This window comes from Schistocerca nitens, chromosome 9 (assembly GCF_023898315.1).
Source record: "Schistocerca nitens isolate TAMUIC-IGC-003100 chromosome 9, iqSchNite1.1, whole genome shotgun sequence".
Lineage (NCBI taxonomy): Eukaryota > Metazoa > Arthropoda > Insecta > Orthoptera > Acrididae > Schistocerca > Schistocerca nitens.
The window spans coordinates 112,346,323-112,374,084 of NC_064622.1; the positions used below are offsets into that span (position 1 = coordinate 112,346,323).

Here is a 27,762-nt window from a genome sequence, read left to right on the forward strand (position 1 = left end):
TCCATTTCTCTTTTCAGATTTTTTATCTTCCCAACCATATTAATACATCCGACATTCCACACCACAACTCGTAGAATGTTACCCTTTAGTTGGTTATCCGATATTTCTGTGATGGTCATCTCCTCTTTGGAGAGAACCAATCTGGAATCTTTTGCCAGTGAAATTATCATTTCGACAGTTTTTGAACCACACGCTACATGCCCTACGGTCATTTTGCAATGCTTATTTTACGCATATTGGATTTCAGTGAGTAGTTCATGTTCTCCATTTCGGTGACGTCCCAGATCAAAACAGACCAAAGATATCGGCCAATTAAACATTTCGTGTGCGTCCATATTTTGGTTTCGTTCAGATAAGAAAAATAAATTTTTATCATTTGTATTTACAGCTACTTGCAACCAGTCACATAGAAAGTGATCATTGATCTTCATCTTGGAGGTATTTCAGGCTTATCTGCAGAGGAGATGTACAGCAGTTGAGATACACATCCGAGCACAGCATCTTACCTCACTGCCCTGCTCCACATCGTGTCTGCCTCTCTTCCCCCCCCCCCCCCCAAGACACACAGACCCAAGTCCTCTACATTTCCACCTCCTCCTACCATCACCGCCTCGCCGCCTCGCTGCCTCGCCGCCTCGCCGCCTCGCCGCCTCACACCCCCTCATCTACCCTCATCCGCTCACTACAACCCACCCGATCCCTATGATTATAAACACACCCTACAACTCTGCAGAACCACTATCCTCCTCTCTGATAATTATCTCTTCCAACGCAGACCTTACCAATTCAGTGAACGTGACATGCTTCTTTTTAACTCAGCCTCTCATTCTGAGCTATCTTTCACGTTTTATTTCTGCTTCCTTTTAGCGCAATATTTAAGTTTAATAACGACAAACTATTATTTAATTTTTTGAAAAAAAAGGACAATTAGACTTTAACGTCCCGCCGATAACGGGGTCATTGGAGACGGACCACAAGCTCAGATTATGGAAGGATGGAGAAGGAAATCAGCCACGCCCTTTTCAGTTGGAGCGATTTAGGGAAATCATGGGAAACCTAAATCTGTTGTCTTTCCGAATGTGAGTCCAGTGTGCTGACAACTGCGCCACCTCGCGCTTTTTTTTCTTTGTTTTTTTTTTAAAAAAGTTAAAAATGTTCTGCTGTCGTCCTCTCTATTAAAATTACATTCGTTCTTGGAAACCTCATCCCCTTCTCGGACTTCCTTCTATAAGTGTTGATTTTCCTTGGCCGCATGCATACGTTGTTGAAATGAATGTCCTGGCTGCAGTGATCCTGATGTTCCGCTACCTCAGATTTCGCACTTCAATACAGAAGACTGATATAGGCTTACAGTTTCGTGGTTTCCTGCCATCAAGGAAGTAAATAGACAGCCACAGTACGCGAGGTATACAAACAACGACATCTCTGGTATGGCAATAATATTTCGATAAGCAAACTCCCTCTTGTACTCTGCCTATTTCGCTTTCTATCAGATAACGATGGTCCACCAACAGTAACTGGACGAATTTTATCCAGTAATCCTACTTTTTCAGAATAAACACAGGAAAACTCCCCTTTCATAAGTGAACATGACAATGGTCGTTGACAGTGTCCGGCTGACTATGAACACCGTAAGATTCTGACGAAGACCCCAGCAATGGGGACGAAACGTCGATTGCATGGACGATATTGAAGAACGTTTTTTGGGACTGCCACAGTGTTGTGCTTACAGATTGTGCCTGTAAGTGACAAACCGTCACATTAGCGTACTACCGAAGTCTCCTGACAAGGCTCTGTGAGGTCGGAGTGTCGTGGGAAGCCGTTTGAGTGGGTGGTTTTGTCCCACGACAACGCACCATCTCATTCTGCACAGTGCAGAGTCACACATGCTGCTTCTCTGGGCTATCAAATTTTGTTTTTTCCTCTCTGTACTGACCTGACATAGCACACAGTAACTACTTTCTACTTCCTCGAATGGAGAAACCATGCAGTGGCGGCCATCCTTAGAATTACGACGAGATGATTTTTAAGGTGGGACACTTCTTGAACAGCCAAAATGCAGACTTCCTCAACGAAGGTCTTGGCCAAATTATTCAACATTGGAAAAAACGTGGTATATTACAGAATGTGTATGTAGAGAAGAAGCTTGAATTTTTCGCAGGTGATAATTGTAAATTTATGACTCCACCTGGTAACGTGGGGATTGGGACTGCTGTGTAGCGCCTGGCTGCGGGTGTCGCAGGAGCTAGCTGCGGAAGTAAGTTGCATTGCGTGGCTGCTGTGGAGTGCCTGGTTGCGTATGTTGCAGGGGCAACTACAGACCTGGCTGCGCCGCGTGTGGACGTGGATGTAACGGCCCCTGTAAACGATGAAACAGTTTGTCAAACTTTACTATCTCTGCCAAATATTTTACCGTGTACCGTGCTGCCTGACGTGTTTGTCAAACATAGAGCGTGTTTGACGTGTTTGGGAGAAATTCTGACAGATGGAAAATTTGGCAAGACGGTAGACGTTGTTTGTGTTGATGTTTCACCGCATATGTTCAATGAAAAAGAGTTCTATTACAAGTTATCTTAATGTTTCCACGACTATGGAAATTAGGATCAAGGATAAAAACATAATAGCACTGGCAATTGGCAAAACAGTGGAGGTGTCACGTCTTTCCCAGCGATATATTAAGAGAAAAGTCGATGTCGTACACACAACATAGAAGTGGAAGTGCAATAAAATAAAAATGGTCGAAGCTCTCCAGTTCTTCAGTAGTTATGTAGGCCACCACGTTGTGGTATTTTAATGAACTGTCATTATAGGACCAAGCAGAAAATAAATTTTCTCTTGCTTTTTCCTTCTTTTTCAATGTGAAGATGAGGTAACTCTAAAGAAGCCATTAAAAGTTGCACTGTCCAATCAGAGAAAGTTGATATAATCATCATGTTCGAAGTGTCACGTTTTAACAGATTTTCATGTGTCTATTTCTGTCTCAGTTTAAACCAATCCCTGGACCAGCGTCATGTTCTCTTTTTCTTCTTCTTCTTTAAATACAATACCAGAGTCAATGCATGCTTTATCTGCATTTGTGGTGGTTCCCGCTAGTGTCAAAATGCAGCATACACGAACAGCGTCTGCTTTAAAAGTGAGGTTGAATTGACAAACATTGCTGGTAGGTTTACGGGCATTTCTGGCAAACCCTTGGCAAGATAAGATCGGATTTGACAAACAAGTTTGATTGTTCACAAGGGCCCTGAACGTGGTGAGTGCGCCTGCGTGTAGCGCCTGGTTGCGTGTGTTGCAGGGGCAACTTACTGGCGCGGCTGGGGCGCGTCGAAGAGGCGGAGCGCAGCTACCGGACGGCCATCCAATACCGACCCTCCCTGGCGGGTGAGTTGCAACCATTGCCAGTAGGCAGTTGCCAGTTCTGTGAGGTAGACCGTGTGGAGGAACCCTCAACTGCTATGAAAACCTTTACTATCGCTACCAGATCCGATTGATACTAATCATCATCAAGCACAAAACGTTCTTCAATAACATTATATCATATGTGTTGCCCCATACACAACGTTCCACCTCACGTCACGTAAAGTGAAAAACACATACTGCGCATCCTAAGACAATGTAAGGAATTTAAACGTTATTCAGAAGATCTACTGTGCAAATAGTATAATAGTACATCGCATCTAAGACTAGATTAGATATATTTTTCTCAATAATGAAGAGATCGGCAAATATATTGTAAATATTAACTGTTTGGCTTTCTCTAACTTCCCTGCTCCCAGATAAGCAATTTCTAACCTCCAGATAATTAACGTGGCAGCGCCGGACTTGTCTTTTTGGACGTGTTCCTGTCGAACTTACTGTACAGATAAACTGGGGCAGCTAGAATGCTTACGGAAAAGAGACAGCTAGTATAATTTTAATGTTATATATATCTGTTTTTCAACGCAAGTGAATGTTGAGGCAGACCTTCCATTACGTGAGCTACTAATCTACGATACCATGTTACTAATGAAAATAAGCCTTTTACACATATAAAATTATTTGAATTGAAGAAAGTAGTGACGAGACCCTAGGCGTGCGTGGCCTGTACACCAGCGTTTTTCGGTGTCACATTCTCATGACGCGACGGCTTTAATAGCAAGCCTGGATTCTGCAAGTCTGACTCCAAGGTACTGGAGGTCGGAGCATGGTGGCAGACTGCTACATCAGTGTTCACGTTAACAAAGAACGAATAAGCCACGGCCAGCGAATCAAAAATGAATCACACGAATGAGATGATTCAGGTGATGAGGAACGGGGTGTCTCCGTTGGGTTTATACCCTGAGTAGTGTGCTTCCATGGCTAAAAACATAGTCCGCCTTGCCAGCCCTACAAGGTGGCTGGGCTTATCTACCCATGCTACGTCTTTAAGGCAAGACCGAGGACTTTTTCAGCTCTATGGTTGTCCTCTCCACGGAGGCAAACGTTTCCCTCCACGACTGCTTACTTCACGAACATAATTTGAACGGAATTAGCTTTTCTTAACGGCCAACACCATTCTGAGATTTTTAATAAAATTATAGTAAACATATAGTTGTCCTGTCCTCACTGCCTGATTTTTGTTCCATTTAATGTAATAATGTAGTTTCCCTGACATAACTGTAGTGTAATAACTGATATAATTTGTTTCCACATTGTAAGTTCCGAACGTTTATTGTGACTTACATTAATCTTATCTGTTCTTTGTAAAATGTATCTGGCAGATCGAACGAGAAATATATAAATATGCCTGGTGGTCCAGTGCTTACACAATCAATTGATTGTTTCAGCATCTCGCGCATAATTGTTTTACCGGAAGATATTTGCATATGACGTTTCTGTACTTGCTTAATATACTGGGGCAGGGTAAAAAGTAGTAGCAACATTGTTATATTTCATTCCAGACTTTATTGACAGACGTTCACTACATTATATGCGCTCAATATAATCGCCCCACATCTCTATCACACCCCCTCACATGGGTGGAAGGTGTCGTACATCGTCAGCACATCCATCTCTACCGACGTCTCACAACGACCGCCCTATGGTACGGATGATATCTTCTCCTGTGTTACAGCACGTGCCACGAAGAGGTTTCTCCATTTTGCGGAACACGTCGCAATTACACGGACTCATATCGGGTGAATACGATGAATATTCCTGTATCTCCAACCCCCACGTACGCACAGCTTTGTAGTGTGGCACTGTGCATTGTCACGAAGGACGATGGGATGAAGTCCAGAAGGTGCCGCCGCTTCTTTCCCAGTGTGGGACGAAGTTGATGTCGCTAGAAATTGCAGTAGTAGGCTGCAGTGCAAGTGGTATCCTAAGCCAAACTAACCATCACTCTGGTATCAGCTGATCGAGGCGCACGTTCTGTGGGTGGCGAGAACGAGGGAGTTTCCATTCATAGGATTCCCGCTTTAATTTGTGGTTCGCACGACCGAGCACAGGTTTCATCCATAGTGACGATCCTTCCAAGAGAGTCTTCACCCTCCCTGTGGCAGCGACTGAGCAGTTCCTCTACAACTGCTTAACGATGTCAGTGTTGCGAGACATCGACAGAGACGGATGCGGTCACCGTGTACGACGCCTTGCAGCTGTGTGGGAAAAGGTGTTGCGAGACATCGACAGAGACGGATGCGGTCACCGTGTACGACGCCTTGCAGCTGTGTGGGAAAAGGTGTTGCGAGACATCGACAGAGACGGATGCGGTCACCGTGTACGACGCCTTGCAGCTGTGTGGGAAAAGGTGTTGCGAGACATCGACAGAGACGGATGCGGTCACCGTGTACGACGCCTTGCAGCTGTGTGGGAAAAGGTGTTGCGAGACATCGACAGAGACGGATGCGGTCACCGTGTACGACGCCTTGCCGCTGTGTGGGAAAAGGTGTTGCGAGACATCGACAGAGACGGATGCGGTCACCGTGTACGACGCCTTGCAGCTGTGTGGGAAAAGGTGTTGCGAGACATCGACAGAGACGGATGCGGTCACCGTGTACGACGCCTTGCAGCTGTGTGGGAAAAGGTGTTGCGAGACATCGACAGAGACGGATGCGGTCACCGTGTACGACGCCTTGCCGCTGTGTGGGAAAAGGTGTTGCGAGACATCGACAGAGACGGATGCGGTCACCGTGTACGACGCCTTGCAGCTGTGTGGGAAAAGGTGTTGCGAGACATCGACAGAGACGGATGCGGTCACCGTGTACGACGCCTTGCAGCTGTGTGGGAAAAGGTGTTGCGAGACATCGACAGAGACGGATGCGGTCACCGTGTACGACGCCTTGCAGCTGTGTGGGAAAAGGTGTTGCGAGACATCGACAGAGACGGATGCGGTCACCGTGTACGACGCCTTGCAGCTGTGTGGGAAAAGGTGTTGCGAGACATCGACAGAGACGGATGCGGTCACCGTGTACGACGCCTTGCAGCTGTGTGGGAAAAGGTGTTGCGAGACATCGACAGAGACGGATGCGGTCACCGTGTACGACGCCTTGCAGCTGTGTGGGAAAAGGTGTTGCGAGACATCGACAGAGACGGATGCGGTCACCGTGTACGACGCCTTGCAGCTGTGTGGGAAAAGGTGTTGCGAGACATCGACAGAGACGGATGCGGTCACCGTGTACGACGCCTTGCCGCTGTGTGGGAAAAGGTGTTGCGAGACATCGACAGAGACGGATGCGGTCACCGTGTACAACGCCTTGCAGCTGTGTGGGAAAAGGTGTTGCGAGACATCGACAGAGACGGATGCGGTCACCGTGTACGACGCCTTGCAGCTGTGTGGGAAAAGGTGTTGCGAGACATCGACAGAGACGGATGCGGTCACCGTGTACGACGCCTTGCCGCTGTGTGGGAAAAGGTGTTGCGAGACATCGACAGAGACGGATGCGGTCACCGTGTACGACGCCTTGCAGCTGTGTGGGAAAAGGTGTTGCGAGACATCGACAGAGACGGATGCGGTCACCGTGTACGACGCCTTGCAGCTGTGTGGGAAAAGGTGTTGCGAGACATCGACAGAGACGGATGCGGTCACCGTGTACGACGCCTTGCAGCTGTGTGGGAAAAGGTGTTGCGAGACATCGACAGAGACGGATGCGGTCACCGTGTACGACGCCTTGCAGCTGTGTGGGAAAAGGTGTTGCGAGACATCGACAGAGACGGATGCGGTCACCGTGTACGACGCCTTGCCGCTGTGTGGGAAAAGGTGTTGCGAGACATCGACAGAGACGGATGCGGTCACCGTGTACGACGCCTTGCAGCTGTGTGGGAAAAGGTGTTGCGAGACATCGACAGAGACGGATGCGGTCACCGTGTACGACGCCTTGCAGCTGTGTGGGAAAAGGTGTTGCGAGACATCGACAGAGACGGATGGGGTCACCGTGTACGACGCCTTGCAGCTGTGTGGGAAAAGGTGTTGCGAGACATCGACAGAGACGGATGCGGTCACCGTGTACGACGCCTTGCAGCTGTGTGGGAAAAGGTGTTGCGAGACATCGACAGAGACGGATGCGGTCACCGTGTACGACGCCTTGCAGCTGTGTGGGAAAAGGTGTTGCGAGACATCGACAGAGACGGATGCGGTCACCGTGTACGACGCCTTGCAGCTGTGTGGGAAAAGGTGTTGCGAGACATCGACAGAGACGGATGCGGTCACCGTGTACGACGCCTTGCCGCTGTGTGGGAAAAGGTGTTGCGAGACATCGACAGAGACGGATGCGGTCACCGTGTACGACGCCTTGCAGCTGTGTGGGAAAAGGTGTTGCGAGACATCGACAGAGACGGATGCGGTCACCGTGTACGACGCCTTGCAGCTGTGTGGGAAAAGGTGTTGCGAGACATCGACAGAGACGGATGCGGTCACCGTGTACGACGCCTTGCAGCTGTGTGGGAAAAGGTGTTGCGAGACATCGACAGAGACGGATGCGGTCACCGTGTACGACGCCTTGCCGCTGTGTGGGAAAAGGTGTTGCGAGACATCGACAGAGACGGATGCGGTCACCGTGTACGACGCCTTGCAGCTGTGTGGGAAAAGGTGTTGCGAGACATCGACAGAGACGGATGCGGTCACCGTGTATGACGCCTTGCAGCTGTGTGGGAAAAGGTGTTGTGAGACATCGACAGAGACGGATGCGGTCACCGTGTACGACGCCTTGCAGCTGTGTGGGAAAAGGTGTTGCGAGACATCGACAGAGACGGATGCGGTCACCGTGTACGACGCCTTGCAGCTGTGTGGGAAAAGGTGTTGCGAGACATCGACAGAGACGGATGCGGTCACCGTGTACGACGCCTTGCAGCTGTGTGGGAAAAGGTGTTGCGAGACATCGACAGAGACGGATGCGGTCACCGTGTACGACGCCTTGCAGCTGTGTGGGAAAAGGTGTTGCGAGACATCGACAGAGACGGATGCGGTCACCGTGTACGACGCCTTGCAGCTGTGTGGGAAAAGGTGTTGCGAGACATCGACAGAGAAGGATGCGGTCACCGTGTACGACGCCTTGCAGCTGTGTGGGAAAAGGTGTTGCGAGACATCGACAGAGACGGATGGGGTCACCGTGTACGACGCCTTGCAGCTGTGTGGGAAAAGGTGTTGCGAGACATCGACAGAGACGGATGCGGTCACCGTGTACGACGCCTTGCAGCTGTGTGGGAAAAGGTGTTGCGAGACATCGACAGAGACGGATGCGGTCACCGTGTACGACGCCTTGCAGCTGTGTGGGAAAAGGTGTTGCGAGACATCGACAGAGACGGATGCGGTCACCGTGTACGACGCCTTGCAGCTGTGTGGGAAAAGGTGTTGCGAGACATCGACAGAGACGGATGCGGTCACCGTGTACGACGCCTTGCAGCTGTGTGGGAAAAGGTGTTGCGAGACATCGACAGAGACGGATGCGGTCACCGTGTACGACGCCTTGCAGCTGTGTGGGAAAAGGTGTTGCGAGACATCGACAGAGACGGATGCGGTCACCGTGTACGACGCCATGCAGCTGTGTGGGAAAAGGTGATAGAGATGAGGACGACAGCACTGAGCGCATGTAAAACAGTGACCGTCTGCCAATAAAGTCTGTTATGAATTATTACAGAGTTGCCACTACGTTTGTTCCAGCCTATGTACAGGCGTGGACAAAACGAGCGAGACCCCTCGCCCGCATCTCGTGGTCGTGCGGTAGCGAACTCGCTTCCCACGCCCGGGTTCCCGGGTTCGATTCCCGGCGGGGTCAGGGATTTTCTCTGCCTCGTGATGGCTGGGTGTTGTGTGCTGTCCTTAGGTTAGTTAGGTTTAAGTAGTTCTAAGTTCTAGGGGACTTATGACCACAGCAGTTGAGTCCCATAGTGCTGAGAGCCATTTGAACCATTTGAGACCCCTCGCCTTTTCGTTATGCTGATCCGCACAACTTTAAAGTCTGCTACACAGCATAATAGTCAAGGCGACGAAGTGCTACCAACATACAATGCACAGACGTGAAATTGAAAAACTATCCGAACTTTGTCAGACTGTTTTCCGTCATGTAAATAACAAGAGGAATAACAAAACTCTCAGTATCAATATCGAGAACTCAAGTGTCCGGTGGATTCAAAAGTTTGTTATAATAGCGAAAATTTGCTTTCACTGACTCCTTCATGACTACGTTTTCTCACTCAGACAATGTTTGAAATTAGGACTAGCAACGTAAAACATTTTTTCACAAATTGTCAAATTGGAAGTCGAAGAGCAAGTTACATAAATGGCGTGACAACAAACGTTTTTCAAGTAGACTGATCACTGTAGGCATCCAACGCCTTTATTGTGTGTTACATGTGCAGTACGTAAACTGGCAACGCCACCGACACACAGTACCACTAAGCTATAAACAACTGTAGAAAAACAGAGCATCCTCGTTGTCCATGTGATTGATAAGACGACTAATTCGCTACATAAATGTCAATGTAAGCAGCAATTTCTGTTGGAACGAGCTTCCTGGACCAAATAACATACATTTCCTACGTCTTCAGTGCGAATCATGTAGGAAACGTAATTTAAAGGACATAAAAAATCGAGTGGATTTATTAACATAATTATGAACCACTCAAGAACGTAAATCGACGGTCCCACAGATTGCGTTGGCATAGAAGCTCACTTTTTTACGCCACCAAGGGACCGTATACCGCAGGAAGTGCGATACATTTCTGTTTATTATGTCTACCCGTAGTCGAGGTAAATGGGTTTTAAGGGTTGGGTAGACAGATAGACGGTCAATAAACTGAGAGTAGTAGGGTTCCATTTTTACCTATTTAGGTAACGAAATCCTAACAAAGAAAATAGCTACGACAGTTACTGAAGATGAGGGCTACATAAATAATTCCCCCTACTCTTTATTCGAAATGTTCTAGTTGCATTCGATACATCAGCATATTAATCGTAGCTACGCTTTCTATCCAAATCACGTGTACAGGAATGCAAATAAAATCCATTTGCCTATACACGTGGTAATTCAGATCCCAGTATTAATGACACCGCGTTTTAGAAGTTCGAGCATTCCTATTGCTAGCTAGCTTAAGAAACACTTCGGCTAATGAACGTTTTCTGTCTGTGTCGAGTCTAATGGAGAATTCTAAACAGTTTGGAATACGTTTGGAAGCTATATAGCCGTTTATTTCCTGGGGTGGTGCAGAATTATCGTACTAAATTTACTCGCTAATAACTGTATTTTGTTATTTCGATAAACATCCCGAATGATTGTCACATAAGCGGTGACATGAAGGTAGAAAATTCATGTTTTTGAGTCCAGAAAGCTCTATGCAACAGAAACTGCAGATCATTTTGCCGTTTTCATTGCGAAATTGTCGACTTATTCATGTCTGGGATGATAATAGAGAGCTGTTTGCCTGGGTTGACTGCTAGCGTAGGGAAAGGTGTTTACTACTGCAAGGGAGGTCTTGTTTGTTTTCGGTTCTAATCTCGATGGAGGCAGATAGACTATCGGTAAAGCAATTTTAAGAAATTCTCGCGCCCCCGATACGTTTTATTGCTACCTTCATTCTGTACTTGCGCCCTGTGGATGTCAATATGAAACTCTTGTAGAATTTCATGCTTGTTACTGCCTACTTTTTCCTCTTCAGTCAATAAATGAATTGACTTAAATGTGGCACTGAATGATTTTTAACTGATTTTCGTTATGAATCTTCACGCATTGCTAAATTTGCAAACTTTCATAGTAGGTCAGCAACGGTAATCCAGTATGACTGGTCTGAACGTTGATACAGACCGTTTCGCGACCGAGTGCGCGTAATATTTTGCTAATTCGTTACGATCTGGGGTACTTCATCTTACTAAAACAGTTATGTTATTTCGATAAGCTTAAATTCATTTTTATTAGTACAGTTAATAATAATTAGCGTTTCTTCTTTCATTTAATATCTTGTATCTACGTGTTGTATTTAACACACCAATCAGCATTAATATAGTCTTACACATGATTGAAAACAGTCTGACGAAGTTCGGATAGTTTTTCAGTTTCACGCCTGTGCATAGTATGTTGGTAGCACTTCGTCGCCTTGCCTGTTATACTGTGTAGCTGACCTTAAAGCTGTGCGGGTCAGCATAAGGAAAAGGCGAGGGGTTTCGTTCGTTTTGTCCACGGCTGTACGTGTAATTGGCCCGTGAATACGATCATTCAAGATGTAATTTCACCAGTTGCCAATATCTATTTTCTCGGCTTATAAAAGGCTCTTTCTTTGTATGGGCTAGTTGTAACGGCTGCCTTCGCCTCGACAACGTGAGTGTTAAACGCTCTGAGGAAAAGTCTGAGGTCTATAGCAGCACGTATCATCTAACAAGAATACTTATGCTCATTTTCTTCTGCACTTCAAGTATTGGGTACCCATCTCTTCCTTGACTTTCCCAGGCACCTTCGGCCTACCACATTATAATTTCTGACTGTGTTAAGCGATATGCCGCAGGTCGACAGTCGAGATGTTCATTCAGTTTTCTTCTCTTGTCTTCAGTTTTGTTTCTCGGGTTAAATATGTTTATTTCCTTTCTAATGTCACTGTTTAATAATCTGTATACGATAATAGCATTTCAGAGCCCTAATACATCTTATTTCAGCTGCTTCGATCTTACTTTCTTGTCATTTGTAAGTGTACGACGCACGACTCACTTCCTTAGAGAAGTGTGGGGAAGGCAACAACTTAATAAAACCTCAACTGTGATGCCTTTTATGTCCTTTATCAAATTAACATGTGTATTGTTCCACATACCTTTTCAAATTTTGCTAATTTCTTGTCTATATCTTCCTCATACTCCTATACGATAGCACATCCCAGATAATTAAAATGACTGTCCTGTTCTACTACTGTATTCTCCATTCCGCAAATCCTATCTGAAACGAGCTTCCTTGAATGTACAATAAGACAGAAAAATCCTGAACATATTTGCATTTAACAAGCAATAACAAACTTGTGACAAAACATGTTCAAAAAGGTTCAAATGGCTCTGAGCACTACGGGACTAAATTTCTGAGGTCATCAGTCCCCTAGAACTTAGAACTACTTAAACCTAACTAACCTAAGGACATCACACACATCCATGCCCGAGGTAGGATTCGAACCTGCGACCGTAGCGGTCACGCGGTTCCAGACTGTAGCGCCTAGAACCGCTCTACCACCCCGGCCGGATAACAAAACATGTAAATATACAAAACACTGGGGTGCTTATGTTAGTCATTATGCTGTTGAATTCATGCAAACTCCAACACAAAATCAGTTTATGACACACTCACAATGATCACTCTGATTCACTGAAAATCTGCAGAAGTTACATTTTACGTTTCACCCGCGTTACTTGTTTTGTTGATAAATACAGGGCGTCTCAAAACCTTTTGGGTGAAAGTCGATGATATTGAGACAGGGAACCGAGGGTCGGGAATGCGTATTTATTGTGTTGTGGATATGCACGTCGTATACCGCATAACTACAAGGTAGCTCATAGTAACTGTTCAAAGCGACTGCCGCGAGTGATCCCATGTGTGTGTTGTACAGTGGAACAGGGTACAGGTGATAAACAGCGTACACCCCCGACCACCAAACAGAAATACTGTACACAACTTAGCTCATAACAAGTTTATCTTGTGACGACCACATGCATCACACCGGTGTATTAACCTGTCCCACAGGCACATTATCCTTGGTGTCAGTAATCCATTGCATAAGACAGCTTTTGATGCGTCCATGGTGCGGTATGTTACTGTATACAGTACATAACGCGTAGTCAGAGATGGAACGCTACTCGCCACGAGAGCTGGCAGACATGCAGTTCGTGTAAAGCAGCACGAATATACAGACAACACTTTCCCAACAGCCATCGTCCTAACTGGAAGAAGTCTATCTCCGTGGGTACCAACTTATGAGAGATGAGGTCGCTCAAGCCAGAGAGAGCCAGCCAAGGTTCGCACCAAAGACATATCTGATCATCAGACTTTGATCAGATATTGCGGGAAGGTGTGGCCGCGACCACTCATCAACAAGCACCCTTCAACCCAGTGAAAGGGGTGCTTCGAAGCGTACAGTGTGGAGAGTACTGGTGGAACAGGTACTGCACCCCTATCATAAATAACTTGTGCAAGCACTGAGACTAACGGATTTTAAGTACCGCATTCATATCTGTCAATAGATTGTCCACCGCAGTGTTAAGTGTCGAACTTCGTACAGTTTGTATTGTTCATGAATGAGGCCTCATTCACCTGTGATGGTAGTTTCAACAGCCGCAACTGCCATATTTGGTGTGACCACATCACATCGACACCCACATTAGTAGCCACCGGCAACGATTCTCTGCCATCGTAGGGGCGGGAATTGTCCAATATCACCTATTAGGACTATATTTGCTGCCGCCTCAGTTGACACATCCACGTTACTTGCTGTTCTGGGGAGAGTTCTTGGAGACTGCAGCCCGTGTCCGCGAAATGATGTGGTTTCAACACGACAGTGGACCAGCCGACTTCGATGTTACTAACCGAGAACACCTGAACAATGCGTACTCTCAGCTTTGGACTGGAAGAGGAAGTCCTGTCCCATGGCCAACACGATCGCCGGATATCACACCTCTGGCTTTTTCTTCTGGGGTGACGTCAAGACGTTGGTGTAAGAAACCCCCGTAGCAAGAGATGAAGACCTGCCTGATAGGGTCGAAGCTGCGTGTCTCCTGGTAGAACAGACACCAGGGAGCTTTGAGAGAGTGCGGAAGAACTTCATGGTCTTTGCCATGCATGCACTGAAACTGTTTGTCGTCACTTTGAACAGTTACCACGAGGTACATTGTTGCTATATATTGTACGGTTTTTATGTCCATAACACAATAAAGATGCATTTACAGTCATTGGTTGTGGACCCACTGTCACCCATTAGGGTTGAGACACACTGTATACAAGTCAGTTGGTTCTTCTAAGAAATTCGCTAATGAAGTGGTGGGAACTGGCCAGCAGTAAATCGTTTAGTCTCCTCGCAAACTGAACTTCATTAGCAGCTAAACGTAGTATGGCTGATGGCAGGTTTTTGAAGATGTGTGTTCCTAAATGATGGACACTTTTGTGGATCAAAATAAGTGACTAAATCTTTGTGAAGATTATTCTTATTTCTATTATCTATTCTACGAACAGAGCTGTCCATTTGAAAAAAAAAAGATAAATCATTTATTATAAATTTCATCAACGAATAAATTTATTGCGAATCTGTAGTTACTATACACAGTTCCTTCAACAGGCATCTGCAGGACGTTTTGCAGCTCGCATCGCAAATAATTGTATTACACGCTTTTGGACTTGGAAAACTTTTGCTTGGCTTGATGAGGTACCACATAAAATGATCCTTGAAGAGTTGAGACTGGTAAGTTGTTAGGAGAATATCACTGTTGTACGTCTGGACCAGTAAAGGACCAGACTTGACAATGGTTAAATTCTTTATGAAGAGTTTCGTTGCTCGGATTGTGTTGTTGACATCATGTCTGGTGAAATGGAACTTCTTGTACGTATCCAAACAGATATTGTGATTGAAAATTTGTTGCATCTGATGATAATTAGACTAGTAACAATGGAAACTGGCAGCAAATATGTAAGTTTTCAGAGCAACTAATGGTAGTACAATATGATTTTGGATAATTATGATTACTTTATTGATGTGTGTTTACTAGAAGAAGGCAATAGGGTTACAATTTGACAGTCAAAATATCCACCTATTGCACCAATATATATATATATATATATATATATATATATATATATATATATATATATATATATATATATATATATATATATATATTACTTAGCTGATACAAGTATATATATATATATATATTACTTAGCTGATACAAGTGACCCGTTTCTGTTGCTAAAATGTTCACCTGGGATAGGCTTCTGCTGTTTGCTGATGTCGCTATGATAAGTAATTCACTGTTTTGCATTCGATTGCCTTTAACGATCCACTTTGACACACCGTGTCGTCTCCAACAGAACAGTGTCACGTTATCAAATTGCTGGAATACGAGCTCTTGAATTCATCACAAAACAGGAATGACAGATCAGTGACACAGAGGAATCTCCTACAAAGTCTGTTATGTCACTATGTTCTCTGTGTCTTCAGTCTTTCGACAGATAATAGTGTTAAATGACTTGCACACAAAATAGAATACGGGACGTGTGTATCGAAGTCCCTCACAGATGTATCCTCCGAAGTAAATATATTTCATATGCCTAATATCATAAATATCTTAGAATTATGACCAAAACTAAGATGTTGTAACTATCTTGCGGAAAATATAAATATAAGTCAAGTATTTCGCAAATCGACGCTATAACAACAGACAGTTTAGTATGCAGAGGTCTGTAATTTCCCAATCTTACACATGCATTCGACCTAGCAAGTATGGCACTAGATAACCGGAGTTATGTGACAAACGAACAGGTAGATTCCGTTTTCCTAGATCTATATGCAGCATTCGACAGCGTATGACGACGTCGACTAATAACCAGAACACGATCGTAGGAGTGTCTTCGCACCTACACGATTAGTTCGATGAATTTTTGAGTAGTAGAACATAGCACACTAACCCCCTACGGAAAATGTTTAACAGAAATGAAAGTATCATGCGCTCTCCCCCCCAAGAAAGATTCGGGGAAATGTTCCAAAAAGTGTAGTGACTGACATATCGCGATTAATGTGCATAAATGCGAGATAATTCCTCTAAGAAAAGCAAAGAATCCGGTAGTATCCGATTATTAAATTAGTGACAAACATCATGTGAATGTCGTATTGTATGGGTAATTATGTGTAATTTTAAGGAATATCAAATACGATTATCCCGTGAAATCAATATACGCAGAGTGAGAACTTCCATCTGTTGGAATAATTTTGGGAAAGTAAAATACGTGTGTAAGGCAAATTATATACAATAAGCTAGAGCGAAAAATTCTAGAGCATTGTTTCTGTGTGCTGTTTGAGGCTTTTCCCAGTGTGGTAACTGCTTGAAAGGATCTCAAGTGTAGCGTCGGATTGTGATGTCTGAGCTGCACAGTATTTCCGTGAGGCAGCTGGTCGTCACCTTCAGTTGCGACGGAGGCATAGCTGTTGTGGTTAGAAAATTTATACGCTGGTTCGCCTCGCGTGCTTTGTCCACGACTCATTCTCAGACACGGGGTACCGCAAGTCAACGTCCTATGCGATGACGTTGTAGTCTCTGCTCTTGTCGTCTGCCACTCTTTAGCGTACGAGTGTATAAATTGGCGAGTCACAACAGCCAGCCACAGTGGCACCTGAAGCTAATGAGCGGCTGCCCCGTGGAAATATTATCGTCTGGTAAAGTGAAGAGCGTTTCTTGTTACATTATGCCAGTCTTCGTGTTCCGATAGGCCATCATCATGCAGGTAAATGGCTGCTCGAAACATGCACCGCGCCACGGGTTCAGGCCGGAAGTTAATTACTACGGTTCATGCTCTATAGATCATTTGAACGACTACAACTGAAATTACCTGGAACGAGTCAGTTTACAGGATATGAATACACAGTTAGTCTTAACATTAATGAACACATTATCATTTTTAGCCCTACTCATGCAACACACTTAATAGTTGTTTACAGGCTACCAGTTTGTAAGAAGAAATTCGTCGATGGAATAAAAGGAATTCACTAGGAGTAACGATTTTAAATTAGATTTAAAACTTTCTTTGCTACCTGTCATTCTCTGCCTCGTGATGACTGGGTGTTGTGTGATGTCCTTAGGTTAGTTAGGTTTAAGTAGTTCTAAGTTCTAGGGGACTGATGACCATAGATGTTAAGTCCCATAGTGCTCAGAGCCAACCAGCTACCTGTCACACATTATACGTTATTGATAAAATGATCAAAGATTTTTGTTGCTGTATATTTTGCTCCTTTCTGAGCCACTAATACCTTTAACAATTGGTAATGTAGGTAATTTTTCCTTCCAATACTAAAGGTTTAGACATCACTATTCTACTCAAATTGTGATGGATTATTTATGGCGAATTTCTTTAGCGAATGTGTGTATTGTAACGGCGGCACAGTTAAAATTCCTAGCTCTTTGAAGAGGTACCTACAAGACGTCTGTGAATGAACCACATACACTCCTGGAAATGGAAAAAAGAACACATTGATACCGGTGTGTCAGACCCACCATACTTGCTCCGGACACTGCGAGAGGGCTGTACAAGCAATGATCACACGCACGGCACAGCGGACACACCAGGACCGCGGTGTTGGCCGTCGAATGGCACTAGCTGCGCAGCATTTGTGCACCGCCGCCGTCAGTGTCAGCCAGTTTGCCGTGGCATACGGAGCTCCATCGCAGTCTTTAACACTGGTAGCATGCCGCGACAGCGTGGACGTGAACCGTATGTGCAGTTGACGGACTTTGAGCGAGGGCGTATAGTGGGCATGCGGGAGGCCGGGTGGACGTACCGCCGAATTGCTCAACACGTGGGGCGTGAGGTCTCCACAGTACATCGATGTTGTCGCCAGTGGTCGGCGGAAGGTGCACGTGCCCGTCGACCTGGGACCGGACCGCAGCGACGCACGGATGCACGCCAAGACCGTAGGATCCCACGCAGTGCCGTAGGGGACCGCACCGCCACTTCCCAGCAAATTAGGGACACTGTTGCTCCTGGGGTATCGGCGAGGACCATTCGCAACCGTCTCCATGAAGCTGGGCTACGGTCCCGCACACCGTTAGGCCGTCTTCCGCTCACGCCCCAACATCGTGCAGCCCGCCTCCAGTGGTGTCGCGACAGGCGTGAATGGAGGGACGAATGGAGACGTGTCGTCTTCAGCGATGAGAGTCGCTTCTGCCTTGGTGCCAATGATGGTCGTATGCGTGTTTGGCGCCGTGCAGGTGAGCGCCACAATCAGGACTGCATACGACCGAGGCACACAGGGCCAACACCCGGCATCATGGTGTGGGGAGCGATCTCCTACACTGGCCGTACACCACTGGTGATCGTCGAGGGGACACTGAATAGTGCACGGTACATCCAAACCGTCATCGAACCCATCGTTCTACCATTCCTAGACCGGCAAGGGAACTTGCTGTTCCAACAGGACAATGCACGTCCGCATGTATCCCGTGCCACCCAACGTGCTCTAGAAGGTGTAAGTCAACTACCCTGGCCAGCAAGATCTCCGGATCTGTCCCCCATTGAGCATGTTTGGGACTGGATGAAGCGTCGTCTCACGCGGTCTGCACGTCCAGCACGAACGCTGGTCCAACTGAGGCGCCAGGTGGAAATGGCATGGCAAGCCGTTCCACAGGACTACATCCAGCATCTCTACGATCGCCTCCATGGGAGAATAGCAGCCTGCATTGCTGCGAAAGGTGGATATACACTGTACTAGTGCCGACATTGTGCATGCTCTGTTGCCTGTGTCTATGTGCCTGTGGTTCTGTCAGTGTGATCATGTGATGTATCTGACCCCAGGAATGTGTCAATAAAGTTTCCCCTTCCTGGGACAATGAATTCACGGTGTTCTTATTTCAATTTCCAGGAGTGTATTATTCTTACTGCTCTCATTTGTGCAATCAGTACTGTTTTTCTAAGTGATGTGTTACCACAGAAAATTATTCCATAAGGCATTATTGAGTGCAAATATGCAAAATATATCATGAGGCTGAAACTTCCTTGCACATTAAAACTGTGTGCCGAACCGAGACTCGAATTCGGGACCTTTGCCTTTCGCGGGCAAGTGCTCTACCAAGGAGAGCTTCTGTGAAGTTTGGAAAGTAGGAGACGAGGTATTGGCGGAAGTAAAGCTGTGAGGAGAGGGCGTGAGTCGGGCTTGGGTAGCACAGTTGGTAGATCACTTGCCCGTGAAAGGCAAAGGTCCCGAGTTCGAGGCTCGGTCCGGCACACAGTTTTAATCTGCCAGGAAGTTTCATATCAGCGCACACTCCGCTGCAGAGTGAAAATCTCATTTTGGATATCATGAGGTTGATACGTTTGTTTCCAAGATTAGCAATTATACGACGCGCAAAAGTAGCTGAACTGAATTGTTTCAAAAGCGCAGTAATACCCTCCTTCAAGTTTACATCAATATGTAAATCCAAAACTTTGGAGCATTCTACCCTATATTAACTGACTCGTGATCATGTGCTACATCAGCAGTTGGTATGCCGCTGACTGCAGTATGCTTTTTCAAAATTTAAGGGAGTCAATTTTCAGAGAACCACTTAATAATACTTTGGAAAATGTCATTTACCAATTCAGCTGTTGCTCTCTCTCTCTAGGAGGCTCTAGTATGACACTGGTATCGTCTGCGAAAAGTACCATTTTTTCTTGTTGAATTTTAAGAGGGAGGTCATTCACATACATAATGAATAGGGGTGCAGTATTGTGCTAAGGGAGACATTCACCTCGGCTACCGTGGATTCCGTCCTGGTAATCAAAGGCACTATGACAGCTGGGGCCTATATGGACATTATCGCGGACCACCTGTCGCCTGGACGTCTTCCTAGACAGCGATATCATCTACCAGCAGGATAACTGTCCGTGTCATAATTCCAGTATTGTACTACGTTTGTTTCAGGCATATGTTACTGACTCAAATTTGTGTTTGTGCCTTGGCCACCGCATTCGACTGATCTGAAACCAATGAAGCACATCTGGGACCCTACCGGGCGGCCGCTCCGCGCGCATAAGACACTGGACCGTAACTAACAGGAATTGCCCGACCTGACCGTAGACATCTGGTGCCAAATATCTCAGGGAACCGAACAAAGGCTTTTGGAATTCATGTTTCGCAGAACCGCTGCTGTATTCTGCTCCAAAGATAGACCAACGCGCTATTAAAGAGGCGGTCGTAATAGTTTTGCTCTTCCGTGTACGCAGATTAGGTATACTGCGTTAGGAGGACCACAGTGACCTTCTGCGTCGATGCATTTTTCTGACCGTGAGAGAGGCTGAGTGAGGAAGATGCCTGCCGCCACTATTCTACTGGCGCCCAGCTAGCGTGCAAGTGAAGCCCGTTGTATACATCGCCCAGCTGACGACGGGTGGAGCTCTTCAACACCTAACTGCTTATCGATCTTTGGAAATGTCAGCAAGTGGCGCATTCTCCCCATTACACATGTGAATAAGGGTCGATTGGCCAATCAGAACAGAATTGCCATTAAAAAAGCCCAGAGACTTTCTGGACTTGCAAATAAAAGACAAAGCACTTCCCCAACTACACTTGTGTTCTAGCACCAAAGAGGAGATAGCAAAATCGTTCTAGATGACGCCGAACACGTACGTTCTCAGACAGGTTTCCTATTGGCCAATCAGAACAGAATTACCATTAAAAAAGCCCAGAGACTTTCTGGACTTGCAAATAAAAGACAAAGCACTTCCCCAACTGCACTTGTGTTCTAGCACCAAAGAGGAGATAGCAAAATCGTTCTAGATGACGCCGAACCCGTACGTTCTCAGACAGGTTTCCTTTAGCACTGTCCAGCTGGCGTAAGTTTTTCTACTTCTCGGGAGGCAGTGATAAATTAACCGTCTGTTCCCTTTAATCTTGGTTTTGTCATGGGGGTCCTACATATAAAATCAACACTCAGAGACTCTCACAAAAAAGGGGACCACATACAGCGGAACGATACTAATCGCGACCCAGTGGCCATCAGCGGTTTATCTAGTATCGCTAAGAAGACGCAGGCAGGAAGCGCTAGCGCTTGCGAGACTCATTTCACAGAAGAGGCAAGTTGCAGAACTGCGGATTCGTCTCTAACACTAGCGGATGGTTTTAAATCAACTGCTGGAGTTCTACGAGGACGCTAGAGGTGCCCTCAGCATAATTCATAGTGATCAAATGACGGAATAGTAAAGCAGATTCCCTGAATCTCTTGGAAGTATAAGATCCAGAAGTCAAGACTACGAGTCACAAAGATCTTCTGTCAAGCATTCTGACATGGAAACTTATATACAGGGACCTTCTGCAACGTCTTCTCCTTAAAAACCAAATGCAAGAAAGAACTTATAGCCATTTTGAGTAAATCTTTCTTCTGAAAATACCTTGGGAACTCAATGAAGTTGATTTATACACCTTTCCCTGCCTCCTCCTCCCCAACTCTTAGGACAGTGCTTGAACAACATAAAGAAGCGCTGATGTGCTAGAAGCTTCGAGACTTGCAACCCAAATTGTATCCATTGCCTCCACCTTACATCACCCAGAGATCCAACCATCTACACCTCTGCTATGAGATGTGCCATAATGTCGGCCGTATTGGCTCTCTCTGCTTTAATTCCTTTTCTGTATGTTTCTAGCAGACAGTGTATTGCAAAATCAATTACGTATCAAAATCTGTTATGTAGGCCTATATAAATCAAAGTGTACAAGTATGTATATACATCTAGGATTTCCTCCAAAATTCCTGGATCGATTTCAAGCAAATTTGGCACAGAAACAGCGGGTCTCTGAGTATCAGCAATGTGAACCTCCTAGCTCCAGTAGGATCGGAGATAGGCCAAAAATGTGTTTTTCCAGCTCCTAGAGTATAGGGTGTCCTGCACGTCAGGTATTGGAACAGTATTGGGCTCCCAAATCAACTTGCTTTGCAGGGCAAGCTACTTTGAAAGAAACGTATGTAGGCTACCTTGCACGACAGGTATATTGTTTTGGAGTAGTATCAGCCTGCTTTATCGACCTGCTTTGTATGGCAGCCTGTACCTCAGGGGAAAATAAATTATTTTCAGGCCTCTGATGCGTAGCCCACCCTCCATGACAAGCATATTATGGGAGTATCAGCCTCCTTTATTGAAATGTATCGCAGGGGTTGCAAATGCCACTGAACATGGCTGGGGACAAGTTAAGATGGGAAGAGGAGGGGATGGACCGAGTGAGAAGAGGAACAGGGATAGGGGGGGGGGAGGAGATGTATGAAGTAGGTGGAAGGTGTAGAGTCATAGTGAGCAAGTGGAAAAGGAAGAGGGAGAGTGGGAGATGGAAAGAGAGAGGAGGAGTCGGAGGAAGAGTAGGACATGACCAGAGAGAAATGGAGGAAAATATAGCCAGAGAGACGGGGTAGAGGAAATGGACAAAAAGGTGGAGGAAGAGCTGAAGGGACAGAGAGAGAGGAAATGAGGAGATAGATAGATGAGAGGATGATGTGAACAGAGGGAGGAAGAGGTGAACACAGAGAAGCAGGAGGAGGTACGTTCAATATAAGTGTCGAAAACATATGGAGGCAAAGCTATGTGGAAAATGTTAGTTATTCAATAAAAAATTTGTCCGATCTCATTATTTATTTCCTTTATTTGTATCTGTATGCAAAGTAATTATGTAATAATTATCTTTATGATGAAAATATGTGCAATGAAGCATTGAGTGGACTGGAGACACAGGCCAGTGCCACATCCCACGAGTTACAAATTTTCTTAAGCTTATTTTGGTCTCAAATACTAGAGATAACTGGACAGAGCACACTATTCAGAAACTCAGGCTCATGCACTGGCCAGTTCTAGCATGTAAATCTGAACTGTATAGTGTGTCACAACAGCTGATTAATATTTTCTGAATTTAGGATAGTGTGTGGGACCAAAGGCCTGTGAACTGTGGCAACCACAAAGTCTGTATCATTCATGAATCTGCTGCTCGCTGCCATATTAGGATTTCATACCGGCTGCGGTCAGGCACAAGTGAAAACTACATGAACCACGTTGCATTATTCAGCAATGTGAATGGTGGTTCCAAAGGATTTATTGTTTCCACCACCGAAACATAGACATGGATATTTAACGAAATATGGAAGCGTCGACATTTTGCTGTTTCACACTTAATGGGAGATGTCTGAAGACAACTTCAATAATGTTGTTGTCCTTCTTGTTGTTACTGTTGTCTTCAGTCCGAAGACTGGCTTTATGCAGCAAACTACATCCATTAGCACCTGTTCAGTGTAGTCAAGTCTTTGTCTCCCTCCACAGTGTTTTTCTCCTCACATTTCCCCCGTTACCAATTCGATGATGCCTTCACGCTTTTGAATGTGTTTTTCTTTTAGTTGGGTTGTGCCATACCTTTATTTTCTCACCAACTCGATTCATTACCTCCACATTAGTTATTCGGTATACCCATGGAACCTTCAACATTTTTCTGTAGCACCGCATTTTGAAAGCTGCTATTAATGTCTTGTCTGAACTGTTTATCGTCCACGTTTCATTTCCATGTGAGGCAACAAGCTATACTAATACCTTGAGGAAAAACTGTCTGACACTTAAATTTATAATCTATTATAACAATTTTATCTTTTTCCGTAAAGCTTTTCTTGTTATTGTCTGTCTGCATTTTATATCGTCTCTTCTTCAGCGATCATCACCTACTACTTTCAGCTTTTCATTTCCTAATCTGATTCCCTCAGCATCGTGTGGTTTAATTCGAATACATTGCAATACCTCTGCTTCCCTTTGGTTAATTTTTATCTAGCATTATCTTTCCAAGATGCTATGCATAACGGTCACCTGATCTTCTAAGTAGTTCACCTTCTCTGACAGGATTCCAATAACATCAAAAACCTGAAAGTTTAATTCCCTTTCCAAATTTCCCCCTGATTTCCTTTACTACTTGCTCAATGTACAGACTGAATAACGTCTCTGTCTCATTCCCCTCTCGACCACTGCTTCCCTTTAATTCCCTTCGATTCTTACGGTTTGATTTCTGCACAAGTTGAGAGTAACGTTCAGTTTTCTGTATTTTATCCCTACTACCATAAGAATTTCACAGAGTGTATTCCACTCAACATTGTCAAATGCTTTCTCCAAATCTAAAAATGCTATAAACCTACATTTGCCTTTCTTGTAAGGTATGTCACAGTGTTATGATTCTTTTCCACGCTCCTACATTTTTATAGAACGCAAACTGGTACTCCCTGAGGTCTACATCTATTAGTTTTTCCAATTACTACGTAAATAATACTGATACAGGTACTTTGCGGCCATGACGTATTAAGTAGATGTTTCGGTAATATTCACATTTATGACCACTTGCCTTTCTTGGTAACAGAACTATTACGTTCTTCTTGAAGTTTGAGGGCATTTCGGCTCTCTCATATGACTTGCAAGGATTACAATAATACCAAAGGAATTCCATCTACTCTACGGGCCTTGGTTCGACTTAGTACTCTGTCAAATTCTTCTAGCAATATCTCAATTTTACCTCCTTGTCCATTTTGCACAACATTTTTCATCAATTTCGTCTCACTTGCATAAAATATTGTAAATGTTTCATGCAAAATTTAAATATATTAAATGAAAACGAACTTTTACGTGTCACAACAAGATCGTTCCATTGTGTTATTTTATATTTTTATATTAAAGCTCATTTTTGGGGGTTTATATGAAGCATTGTAAGTAATATCCGATTCTCTGTTATCTTAACCCCTTTCTCGTATCATTTGGAAGGTGTGGCGCTTCCTTGCATACATTACTGCTCTCGACTTTGCACTTAGAAACTAAAATACCAACTAATACACACTTCAAAAAATTTTTTGTATAACCTCGGTTTCGAGAGTTCCGGAACCTATAGAGAAAACTGGAATAGAGATCAACATAAACATCATTTCCGCCCTTTTTATTGCTTATGAAAATCACACATTGCGTGTCGTACCACCATACAGCGAGACCTTCAGAGTGGTGGTCCAGATTGCTGTACACACCGGTACCTCTAATACCCAGAAGCACGTCCTCTTGCATTGATGCATGCCTGTTTTCGTCGTGGCATACTATCCGCAAGTTCATCAAGACACTGTTGGTCCAGATTGTCCCACTCCTCAACGACGATTCGGCTTCGATTCCTCAGAGTGGTTGGTGGGTCGCGTCGTCCATAAACAGTCCTTTTCAGTATATCGCAGGCATTTTCGATAGGATTCATGTCTGAAGAACATGCTGGCATTGTAGTCGAGCGGGAAGGAAGTCATTCACAAGATGTGCATGATGGGGGTGCGTATTGTCGTCCATGAAGACGAATGCCTCGCCAACATGCTGCCGATAGGGTTGCACTATCGGTTGGAGGATGGCATTCACGTATCGTACAGCCGTTACGGTGCCTTCCATGACCACCAGCGGCGTACGTCGGTCCCACATAATGCCACCCCAAAACAGCAGGGAACCTCCACCTTGCTGCACTCGCTGGAAAATGTGTCTAAGGCGTTCAGCCTGACCGGGTTGGCTCCAGACACGTCTCCGACGATTGTCTGGTTGAAGGCATATGCGACACTCATTGGTGAAGAGAACGTGATGCAAATCCTGAGCGGTCCATTCGGCGTGTTGTTGGGCTCATTTGTACCGCGCTGCATGGTGTCGAGGTTGCAAAGATGGATCTCGCCATTGAAGTCGGGAGTAAAGTTGCGCATCATGCAGCGTATCGCGCACAATTTGAGTCGTAACACGACGTCGTGTGGCTGCACGAAAAGCATTATTCAACATGGTAGCATTGCCGTCAGGGATCCTCCGAGCCATAATCGATAGGTAGCGGTCATCCACTGCAGTAGTAGCCTTTGGGAGGCCTGAGTGAGGCATGTAATGAACAGTTACTCTCTCTCTTTATCTCCTCCATGTCCGAACAACATCGCTTTGGTTCACTCCGACATGCCTAGACACTTCCCTTGTTGAGAGCCAAATGGTTCAAATGGCTCTGAGCACTATGGGACTTCATCTGAGGTCATCAGTCCTCTAGAACTTAGAACTACTTAAACCTAACTAACCTAAGGACATAACACACTAGGATTCTAACCTGCGACAGTAGTGGTCGCGCTGTTCCAGACTGAAGCGCCTAGACCCACTCGGCCACTGCGGTCGGCTGTTGAGAGCCCTTCCTGGCACAAATGCGGACGCAGTCGAACCGCGGTATTGACCGTCTAGGTATGGTTGAACTACAGACAACACGAGCTGTGTACCTCCTTCCTGGTGGAATGACTGGAACTGATCGGCGATCGGACCCCCTCCGTCTAACAGGCGCTGCTCATGCATGGTTGTTCACATCTTTAGTGACATTTCTGAACAGTCAAAGGGACTGTGTCTGTGATACAATATCCACAGTGAACGTCTATATTCAGGAGTTCTGGGAACCGGGGTTAGGCAAAACTTTTCTTTTATGTGTGTATTTGGGAGGCGAAAAGGTTTAAACCTTTGCACGTCATATTTTTGGTGTTGGATAGGGCATCTAGTGTACCAGTGTAACACGCCTGACGTGTTGCAGTGGCTTACGTGTCGCTGGGCCGCCTGCTTGAGGCGATGGGTCGGCGCCCGGAGGCGGCGCAGCTGTACGCCCAGTGCGCACGGCTCAGCAGCGAGGGCCTGCGGGACCCCGCCGCGCACGAAGCGGCCACTGTGGCGGCAGGACGCCGACTGGCGCAGTTGCTGCATGCCGCGCCAGAGCTCGACACCGGCGCCACCAAGGCCGCCGACAGAGACCTCTACCGACACGCTGCGGCGGCGCCGCACGGGCCCGCTCAACAGGTGGGTGCACCGGAAGCCATTCTCGCCCTACCTGTAAGAAGCATTTCCGTGTCCGCTCCAAGTGTCCGAGGCTCATTCTGATCGACGCTCAACGTCTCCATGTATCCTGTCAACTTTGTTTTGGTAGTCAACTATCAGATCCCTACATCTGCCTAGTCAGTGGAAAAATCCGATACTTCAGACTTTTGTCTACCTTCCAAATACATCAAGTGGCAAATTTTCTGTATTTAAGTGCTCTCTGCAAGTGTACACAAGTGACACATAAAATTATTACAAAATATGTTAATGTCTTTTTGTGATACAATGGAGACTGGACATAGTTCTTCCGATTGAATTACTTGATTCTTCCACTCTCCAAGATGGCCCAAGAACGACTTGTTTTACTCTGTTTCAGCTACTTCCAGAGTTGTGAAAACTGAACAGAACTTACCAGATTTCTCTGAATGTGCATATTGGCAACATAAATACTCTGTGTAACCATGTCGGTAAGCGAGTGCAATGCCTGGCGTTATAAAAGACCGGATGCAAATTGCCTGCCTACTGGAGGCAGGAGTGAGGGCATCTGTCTACAGGCGTAGTGTGCAAGTCACTGTATTGTCCATGGTGGAGGGTTCCTTCTACCACTGATAGTCATTTCCTTTTCTGTTCCATTCGCACTTGGAGTGAAGGAAAAACGACTGTCTGTATGCTTTCGAACGAACCGTGATGTCTGGTGTATTCGTGCCACTTGCGTGAGGTATATCTTGATGGTGGTAGGATCTTTCTGCAGTTTGTGTTAAATACTTGTCCC

The 27,762-nt window shown here is 45.6% G+C and overlaps 1 protein-coding gene across 1 annotated transcript in view; it reads left to right on the forward strand.

Moving 5' to 3' along the window:
• Positions 1-27,384, forward strand: part of LOC126204045 (protein O-mannosyl-transferase TMTC2-like) — a 198,891-nt gene extending 171,507 nt beyond the window's left edge. The window contains exons 7-9 of the mRNA XM_049938469.1: positions 3,293-3,378; positions 26,713-26,972; positions 27,367-27,384. Coding sequence (XP_049794426.1) covers positions 3,293-3,378; positions 26,713-26,972; positions 27,367-27,384 — 364 coding nt within the window. The remainder of the gene's footprint in view (positions 1-3,292; positions 3,379-26,712; positions 26,973-27,366) is intronic.
• Positions 27,385-27,762: the final 378 nt, after the last annotated feature.